The following is a 10,246-nucleotide window of genomic DNA, read 5'->3' as shown; positions in this document are numbered from 1 at the left end:
CCTGGGGCACCGCCCCCTGCCGGACACGGGGCGCACTGCGCGCTCCGCCCGCGGGGCACCGGGACAGGGACACCGGGACAGGAACACCGGGACAGGGACACCGGGACAGGGACACGGGCAGGGACACGGGCAGGGACACCGGGACAGGGTCAGGGACACGGGCAGAGTCCAGGTCAGGAGTCCCCAGCGAGGGCAAATGGGGTTGAAGGCAGCCGTAGAAAGGAGCTCCAGGAATGGCACTGCCCTCCAGCCCTGTCCCCCTGAGCCCGCTGTCAGTCTGCACCACAAACTGCCCCTGCTGAGCTGATCCCAGCTCAGTTAAACTAGGCTGGGCATATACACTGATTTTCACTTCAATACCTACACCACTGCAGCCCTTAGACCACAGAAACCCCAGTCCTCTGAGTGTGAGATGTGAAAAGACATAATCAATACATGTAAAAACTGTTCAACAACCATTTTCCCAGCCCTACATGAAACCCAGAGCCAACATTCTGCAGCCTCCTCAACACCCAGGCCATTCCCAGAGCAGCTGCCCAGCTTTTGCTCCTCTGTACCAAGGTCAGTGACTGTCCCCACCAGTCACCCAACCTACTGTGACCTAATGGAATCCAAACCCACAAGGATGAAAGGCAGCCACACAGACGGCAGCACAACAGGTTGTACCAATTCACACTTTTTTTTAGGATGTTATGATTTTTCTCTATTTTAAAATCTGGCTGTGAAACCACAACTGTTGCTGTTAATTAGTGGTAAATAATGCACCAAGTCAGCGACATTAATCAGGAAAGGTGCAAAACCCAAATTCACATGAATATACACACAGTAAAGAAAATACATAAATATATGACTTGACATGTGCAAGAGGTATTTAACAGAAGTAGTTAGGACATTTTTACACCACTATTTATAGGCACAATAGTTTTATACAACTATTTAATAAAAAATAAAGGCTTCCAGCCATAACAAATATAATTTCCTGCTGTGTTTGGTATACAGCTAACTTCAACATCACCTGGGGCAGAAATTAAATAGAATACAGGTGCCAGATTAGGACATATCACATGTGAACATTTCCCCATTTTTTGACCCCAAAGACCAGGCAGGTTTAACAGCCAACAATAAATGACACTCACATCAAACAGTGACACTCTCCACCTCAGTGTTTCAGGAAAAAAAGGGCTCAAAATGTGGAAGCTGACATACAAGTCAGATTTTACCTTCTGGCCAGCACAGCTTACATTATTAATGCCATACCTGACACACAATTTGGCTGAATTTTGTTAACTTCATCTACTTGATCTAACGAAAATCTCCCTGAGTTCCGAGTGGCCCGAGAGCTGTAACTCCCACTGCTCTCCAAAATGAAGAGCCGAGACACCGATGCAGTGTTTACCCTGGGCTGTTTTATTTACAATATGTACAGTTCCTACAGAAAATGATTTCTCACAGAGGATATCAAACAGCAACCCCCCAGCGTGGCTGTGATGCGGGCGCTGCCGCCTGCAGCCAGCGCAGCGCCCGCGGCCGGGCGGTGCAATTGGAGGCTGGGTCGGGGATGCTGGCACTGGGACGCTGGCACCACTCTGGAGGCTGGCACGGGGACGCTGGCACCGCGGGGACGCTGGCGGAGCTCCGGGGACAGCAGCTGAGGTAGATCCGGATGCGGGAGGCACTCGCTCTGCTCGTCCTGCGGGACGCCACGGCCGGGCCGCGTCCTGCGGCTTTGTCGGGTCGGGTGAAGGGGCTGGGGCTGGCTGTCACTCTCTAGGCAGCAGCTATCACTGGTGTGATCTGCTCAGATTTCACAGAATGCTTTGGACTCCTTTAGGATAAAAGGCACTATGTAAATCTACAGGAACCACGCTCTATTTTCATAGGGAGAATTCGGATGGGCTGTTAACAACATGTTGCTCTGATGCTGTGCACCATGAAATTCATCCTTATTGCTTAACACTTATATTACCATTACCTTAATTTAATGCGTTCACTGTCTATTATCCAGATAATTCCAAAATCTAAATAAAGAAATGGAAAGCATGGCAATTTTGAAGACTGTACTCTCGTAATTTTTTAAATGAACAAACATACTGCACCTGAGAAACCCTCCTGTCCTCCTCTTCATAGGTGTTTCCACATTTCAGTAACAAGTTACTTGTGCTCCAAAACATTTTTTTTTTCCAGAAAATCCTTCATTAATTGAAAACTGCATATGGAATGCCTCAAAGTATGGACACCACCAAACTAGTGTGGGAGTAGCATAAATACTGAAGCACATAAAATCCAATCATCTAAAACCCAAAAGGCACCCAAAATCTACTGTTAGTTGCTTTTTCTTCTGAAATAGGAAGGATTGTGTTTTTTGAGATAGTCCCTAAAAGCTGCCACCATCCCATAAATGAATATGAAAACTTAGTGACATTCAGATAGAAGCTCAATTTTATATCAGTCTAAACAACACTAAATATAATTAGGGCTTACTACTGCTGACCAGAGCCTCTGACTCACAGAAACAGTTTGGAAACAAATCCTGACATTTACTGAAAGCCTGTAGAGACAATCCAAGTACCAGTTAAAACTCGCTGGGATGGTGCAATTCTCACCAGCCTGATGGAAATGCAAAGCAAAGGAAAGCTTTCTCCACTTAAGGCATGCCAGTTGAGCACTTCCCTCTATGCTAACCTACACACACAGACAGCAAAACAAAAGTAAACAACTAGCTTGCCTTGACTGGAAATAAGAGACAGTTAAAAGCACTGCAAGATACAAACTAAAAAGAGAATCAAACATTCCTAGAACTTGCCCCTTCTGTTTTGGTTATGAATACAGGGAACACGTTATGGAGGGAATCTATCACTCTATGAAGACACCTTACCTTTAGAGACTCCAGATTTCACTTTACACCATTTATAATATTAGACTTGAGAATCTGGACCACAAAATTTTGTACAGGCAGGCAGAGTCCAGTCTATCACAAAGACTCTAGTACAAGCTTTACAAACAAACTAGTAAAATAATTTTTCCATTTGTTGTTTTTGTACATGGCTCCTTTCCTGGAAAATCTTTTATTTGTTAAGCGACTAGTTAGGACGTAAAAAAACCAAACCCCACAAAAACCTCCAAACCCCAAAACTATTAAACAGAAACACCCACAAAGTTTCCCCAAAACAATGAATGAGGGTTATACAATTGTCAACACTTAAGGAAAAAGAAAACCACACCTTTAGCAAAATCTCATGAATGAAAACGTTTCCCAAAACTCTATTTCCAAGGAGAGGAGAAATCTTCTTCAATGTCCATGTCATCACTCATCGAAAAAAATTTTATAGAAAATTTTATTCAACATACAACATTTTCCAGCAAAAAAAGGCAATATACAGGAAGAGGAGTTGTACACTGCGGCTACAGAAACAAAATAAAATACTGGAAAAAAATGTAAAATTAAGTGTGAATTGCTGATTCTATCTTTACTGCACTCAAAACTAGACACGCGGCTGGCATTAGCTCCAAAGAAAAGGAAGCAGTCTGGGGACTGAAATAAAACTACACACAATGAATATCAACATCAGTGAAATTCACTTGCAGACTCACCCAATAAAATTAACCTCCAAGTGTTAAATTGTACATGTTCATTCATTAAATATACAATTGCTTTTTTCTGGTTTTTTTCTTCTTTTTTCATTTTTTTTCCTCCTTTTTTATACAAAGTCAACAGCTTACTAAACACTAGTGAGCATGCCCTCTGTGCTAAAAGGCTAGTTCTTGTGTTTTCCCCATCTCTTCCCATGGTAACTAAATTAATGATATTTATAATCTTTTCACTTGCTTTTGCCAACTTTTGAGTGTCGTTCTATTTGCCAGAAGATGGCATAATCAATCGCAACGGTATTCCTCAATGGTTGGAAATTTCACATAAAGACCCAAATATCTGTTTTTAGGACTCGGGGCATCCACTTGGTAAAACAGGATGCAAAGTATTGACTAAATTAAATGAAAACTAGTTTATTAAAAAAGATTCTATGAAGCTGGAGGAGACAAAAATCCCGAATAAGTGCCAACAATGTACACAATAAAGTAGAGATTGCTATTTATTGATGATGTGAGTTTTTCTTTTGCATTTACAAATGCACAAAAATGTCATTTAAAGTATAACTGAAGGAAAGAAATCTGATGTGAGTCTAAACATAAGACTTTCTAGCTGCAGTGATGTGAACACCACATGGGAAGGGCAGCCAGTCAGCTTATGCCATCTATAAACGTACTACAGACAAATAATTTTGCCAATGTCAACTGTTCTACTAAACTCTTCCCTCATTATGCTGACAATTGCCTTGCATTACGTTTACCATAAAATAACTCTCATTGGCATCCAAGCTTTTATAAAAACACCTTCATTTTTGCTCAAAAAGGGCAGTCAATAGATACAGAGAAGCCAAACTGAACAGCCTCAACAAAATAAAATTAACATCAGCAGCAAATCCTCTTGCTGAAGACTTCAGATATAGTGCACGTGTACCAAAGTTCTACAGTTGTTAAAAAGGTGCACACACACACTTATTTTTGTCCCTTGCCTTGACAATCTGGTTAAGTAAGTCAGTTATGGATTTTAATAGCTTTTTCAAGGTAAGTGTAGCGACTTCTCTTTGGGGCTTTATTGAAATGGTCAAGCCCTAGCCATGGCCTTGGATGAGACATGTTGCCTAGAAAAGAAAAGAGAAAAAAAATAATCAAGTTTTAAGACTAAATTGGAAAAATGTTTCCATTACACAAACTAATCCTGTGCGCCCTGCCCACAGAGTGCTGGGAACCAGGGGAGGGCAGAGGAGTGCAGAGCAGCCCCACAGCCTGAGGGGCAAGGTTCTCCTTCCAACAGCACATTCATTCCCCAGCTCCTTCTGCAGCAGGCACCTGCTTTTTCTCTTCTTCAGTCACCTCCAGGACTTTACAGCAGTGAAGGGTGTGTTAAAGCAAGATAATCACTGTTATGGCCAGAGGCACATCACAGTACCAGCTTTCACCAAAGTGCTGAGCCTGTTTCAAACAGGGGGGATGTGCCATTGAAACATGACAACCAACAGTATTTGCCATAATCTCTGCTATCCCTATTACCTGGTTTAACTGGGAATACCTGTTTAATTCATGCAAAAAGCAAGTAATGCTAATTAAGAATCCATGAAACTGATCCTCCTCTTTATTTTCTAAGAAAAAACCCTAGTCACTTAGATTGCAAAGAAAATACACAGTTTTTTTTCATATGTTCAACCCAATATTATTTATTCTACTGCTAGATTTAATGAAAACCACAGTCCATGTACTTTTTGCAAATGGGAGAAATTCTCCTTTAAGATGTTCTCAATGCAGAGCATCCAATGCTCTTAGAAGTGAAATGATAAAGGCAAAAACTAAAGAGGCCCCCAGCAAGGGAAGTACGTTCTACATTCAAAGCCATCAGCTGCAACCACTAAAGCATAAAACACGTGACCTTGTCGGTTGCCTGCATCTGCATTTTGTGATAAATTTTCTTCAATCAAAATGATTTATTTCTTTTTCTTGTTTGACACAATGGTCAATATCAAATTAAAAGAGAACTGCCAATCTTAGTGGGAGAATTTGAATGCTTCCAAAGAAAAAAATAGATCCTACATGGCTGGTGCCAGCACAGTCACAGCTACAGTTAGTGTACCTTGGCAACAGCAGAGGGACACTACTGACATCAGCTATGCCAATCAAACAGGACAATGCCCCAGCTTTGGTTGCATCAATGTAGTGTGTGTTAAAATTTGGCATTTGTAGACATTAATTCCAAAGTATATTCTACCACAGGGGTGACTTCAATGAACAATCAAATTAAAACCTTTTACTGTCACATTCCTTACAATTCCTACGAACAGTTGAAGTTCTCCCTCTTTCACATTCTGACATTTCTGTGCCTTTGACCTGGTCGGTTTTTCAAGCTGTTTTGGCACCACTGGCTCTGCCTTGCTCACCAAGCCCAGCAGTTCATTCCAGACTATTGCCTTTCCCTCCCTGACCCAAGAGGGATGACTCCCAGAATAAAATCAGGACTCTGCCCGCTCTGAGCACACTGGGTAGAGTTTATATGTCTGTGGAGAAATGTCCACCTCCAAGCTGACCACCCAGAGACCCTTCACAAGTGGTGCACAGAGAGGTCCTGCAGTGCCACACTCCTGGGCTCTGGGGTGACTTGTGCAGCTGCAGGCACCCACAGCTCTGGCAAGCCACGAGCCTGCCTGTGCTACACACACAGCAAAAGCACTGCTAGGCTCCTGCAAGTGCCCACTAATAACACAGGTCTAACTCTGCAGGTTTTGAAATAAATTCACAGTTACAGGGTTTCTTTACAGCTGTTACATCAATCCAGAGCACAGCTGGGAAAAATTGGAGAAAGCTCGACCCTAGCTAAACCTACCAATGAAAATCAGAATTCCTAATTGTCAGAAAAATAGAACTGCAGCAAGTCTGTGCAACTCAGAGAGGAACACAGCTAAGCTGGGAGAAGAAACCCCAATGGATTCAAGGGTTTCAATGGATCCCTGACTGTGGATCCAAAGGTGCCATTCCCAAACAAAACTTTCCAAAGAGGAAAAGGAGAGATTTGGATTTAGAAGCACTGGTGCAGTTTGCCCAGAGGAGCTGTAGCTGTCCCACCCCTGGAAGTGTCCAAGGCCAGGTCTGATGGGGCCCTGAGAGACCGGTCTGGTGGTGGCATCCATGGCAGCAGGGTGGAATGGGATGGTCTTTAAGGCACCTCCCAGCCCAACCCATGCTATGGCTATGAAAACACTCCTGGGATGGAACTCCTGAAGGATTAACCTGGTTTCTCCAATGTGTAAATGTCTAAGAAAATAGAGGTTTAAATGTCAGTCAAGTAAACAAGATGGCAGCCCATCCAGAGACAAATTTAGAATGGAGCTGCATTTGTTCCTCGGTCAATCATTTCTTATGGGGAAAAAAAAAATCTAAACAGCATCTAATTGACATGTTTAAGATTCTTGTTAGAATCTTCAGATTCCTTGAAGATATCAAGAATAAACAAGAATTATTTTTCCACAAGAATCAAATATGCAAGGGGGTAGATGGACAATAAAGACAACGTGTAACTGATGCTGTAAAGTGTGTTATACTGACACTGCACCCATTTGGTCATTCACATACAATCTTTTAACTCAAAAGGAAAGATTATTTATCTAAATGCCTATAAAATACATATTTTTGGACTAACACATTCATGTAACACTGCTGAGTGTGCACACTGATGTATATAAATATTTGCTTGGTCACTACATCTAATGTAAGTCACACAAAAAGAACAAACTCTTTCTGCATCCTGAGTTAAGGATAAACACATCATAACAACTGGCATAGCAACTTCAGCAGGCCAAAAGAAAAGTGAGGTTGTCTAGTAACTTACCAGGTTGGGACTCAAAATCTTTCAAGTTCACTTCATACTCATCTTCGTTGAGATACTGGTGTCGGCCCATCATTACAATGGCAAATTTAAACTATACAAAGAAAAAAAACCCTCAAAAACCAAGTGGTAGGATATGACATTAAAATTAAGTCTTCAAGCCTAAGTTCACAGTCTAACTTGCAGCTGGTTACAAGTAGAAAACTTGTAACTTCAACTTATAACTTTCAACTTCAGGAGTTGAAACATATATTGGAATTGGAAAAGGCCAATCCTGGTTAAAACCCTCATCAACAACCTAGATAATGGGACAAAATAAATGCACAGGAAATCATGAAGTCGGATCCTGGAATACTGTGTCCAGGTTCAAGCCCTCCAGGGAAAAAGACAGGGCAACAAACTGCAGCAAGTGCAGCAACAGTCCAGTGAGACCTGGTGAGGACTGGGAGGGAACCTGGCATTCAGGAACCTCTGGGAAATGGGGTCTCTCTAGCCCAGAGAAGAAAAGGCTGACAGGGTATCTATAATTTTCCACCATCTGAAGGATGGTGCACAGGAACAGGCTCTTCTCAAAAAGCTGCACAGAGATGACCTCCACAAGTTGCAAAATGAAACATTCTGATTACGTGCAAGGAAAGCAAAGCATTCCCAGTGATAGTGGAAATATTCTAAAACACAGTGTCCAGAACAGGGCACAATTCCCACCCTTGGGAGTTTACAAATTGCAACTAAAAAGCCCTGCACAACATGACTGTGTCACTCTGCTCTGAATAGAATGTGATGTGGGGGTGGCTCCTAAAGGTCCCACACCAGCTACACTTTTCTGGGTTACTGTAATGTTTTCCAGAACATCTCTCTTGATGCAGTATGGAAATACTGATCCTACCCACCCTAACTAATTAGTCCTAGAAAAAGCATTATTTCAGTCAAGCAGCTGCTCTATCACACAAAATCTACACTTATCCCAGGTCTGGGGTGTTCCAACCTACTAAAATAAACTCATTTAGGGTTTACAGCCAGCAATAAAATCTCTCCCAATTTGATATTACCTTTTCAAATTCTTTTTCTTGTATGTCCAGCATTGTCTGAATCCGCTTCATAACCTCTCTGAAGTGTTCACCCTAATAATTACAACAAGATTTTAATGTCAAAAAATCTAGGGAAAAAAAGGGAAGCTGTTAGTATTTTGCTTTAAGCTTCATTGAAATATATTGCCTCAATGTCTGTTATTTACAAAATTACAAAAGTGTCAACATCATTCTCTACAATATGAAACAACAGCAGGCAATTTGCTCTATGTTCAGGAACTTTAAGTCTTACTGATTTATCATTATTCAAACTGCCCCATAAACTGGTCAGGCACTGCCACTGATGTGTCCAAGTCAGGTTAAAGTTAAGCAGCAAAATGAGAAAATAGGAATTTGTAAAAAAACCCATATTCTTGCTAAGCTTGTTGCTACTTTTTGTACTGTGTTTCTGCACCCTGACTATGTAAAGTGCCCAAAAAAGTGACAGAGAATGTCAGCTTAAAGATGAGTAATACATATTAACTGCCACAACAAGGAAATGCAGAACAAATGGTTTCCACCAAAAATCACCAAACAAGTTTTACTCTTTCATCAAAAAAAAAAAAAAAAAAAAAAAAAAAAAGGAAATTAGTAAAATTATAATTTTAGAGTTTTAGAGGTAGAGAGATATGGACATATTTCTCATTCCAAAATTTTTAAAGTAGGTAGTTTTCATACAAAGTAACATACACGAACCAGAAAAAGCTTAGAAGCAAATGGCTAGCTGCTTCCAGAAATACACTTTGATATTAAGAGAATCAGGGTGACATTCAGCTAGAACAGCACCACAGGAAAAACTTGAGAATTTAAATTAAGCTTTCAAAATTAGCTTTTGTTCTTGTACCAACTTTCAGCCCTAGAAGATAAAGTACATCAAAGGATGAAATGCAAAGTCATCTCAAAGTGATGGAGAAAGCAACCCCATTTTCCATAATCCTGTCTCAGTGAGAGCAGGGCCACTTTGGCCAACAACTCTGCAGGGCAGTTACTCAAGTGCTGCTGGAATTAGGGTTCTGGTTTGTTGGGGGATTCTGCAAGGGGCAGGGGATGACAGCTGCTGCCAAGTGACAGCTTTTTAGGTGTTGCACAGGCTCGCTGAAACACTGAACAACCTGGATATGCAACAGGAACTGAGCTGGGATCTTATTTAATCACAGAAAGGCACAGACGGGGCAGAACCTTTGATACAAGAGCTGTATTTTCCTACACACTTCTAACATTAATGCATTTCTTCAACAGTACTTAAAGAAAACATCATTAGTATAATCCCACAGGGAGAAAAATGGAGGCATACTGCACCTGGTGTATCCTCAGCAAGAATGGAATTCCAAATGTCCCGAAAACCTCTTTGTGGAAATGTGCCACTGTGATTAGCATCTCATTCTCTTTATCTATATCTACCTGGTCCAGAGGAATTTCCTAGATCCAGACAGAGAATTGTGACTCCAATCAGCTAAACTTCCACAAAAAGAAACTAAAGTTTTGAAGTTATTTTTCTAGTTATTAAGAAACTGAAAGCATTATTGATGTATTGCTACTGATTTCAAACAATTCTATTCAAAAACAATTAAAAGAGCCATGTTGTTTGACAGAGTCTTTTACCAGAGTCCCTCATCCCTGGCATGACAGCACTTCAGCTTCCCCTACTCAGGAAATATTCTCCTGGCTTCCCTGAAAGGCTTTTTTGACAAGAAATCTTCTATCAGTGCAGAACTAGCTGACAGTAACACAGGCCTCTTGCCAGCTCCTC

The 10,246-nt window shown here is 41.3% G+C and overlaps 1 protein-coding gene across 2 annotated transcripts in view; it reads right to left on the bottom strand.

Annotated features, from left to right (window-relative positions):
* Nucleotides 1-3,317: 3,317 nt before the first annotated feature.
* The window catches only part of USP7 (ubiquitin specific peptidase 7), a 70,853-nt gene continuing 63,924 nt past the window's right edge, over nt 3,318-10,246 (bottom strand). For both annotated transcript variants that reach the window (XM_030285236.4, XM_002196927.7), the window contains 4 exons: nt 9,796-9,915; nt 8,479-8,550; nt 7,433-7,523; nt 3,318-4,700 (listed from right to left, as the gene is read on the bottom strand). In XM_030285236.4, the coding sequence (XP_030141096.1) occupies nt 4,594-4,700; nt 7,433-7,523; nt 8,479-8,550; nt 9,796-9,915 (390 nt within the window). In that variant the 3' untranslated portion in view covers nt 3,318-4,593. The remainder of the gene's footprint in view (nt 4,701-7,432; nt 7,524-8,478; nt 8,551-9,795; nt 9,916-10,246) is intronic.

Source organism: Taeniopygia guttata, chromosome 14 (assembly GCF_048771995.1).
Source record: "Taeniopygia guttata chromosome 14, bTaeGut7.mat, whole genome shotgun sequence".
NCBI classification, from domain to species: domain Eukaryota; kingdom Metazoa; phylum Chordata; class Aves; order Passeriformes; family Estrildidae; genus Taeniopygia; species Taeniopygia guttata.
The sequence above is the reverse complement of the archived record's forward strand: the minus strand, read 5'-3'. Positions and strand labels throughout refer to the sequence as shown.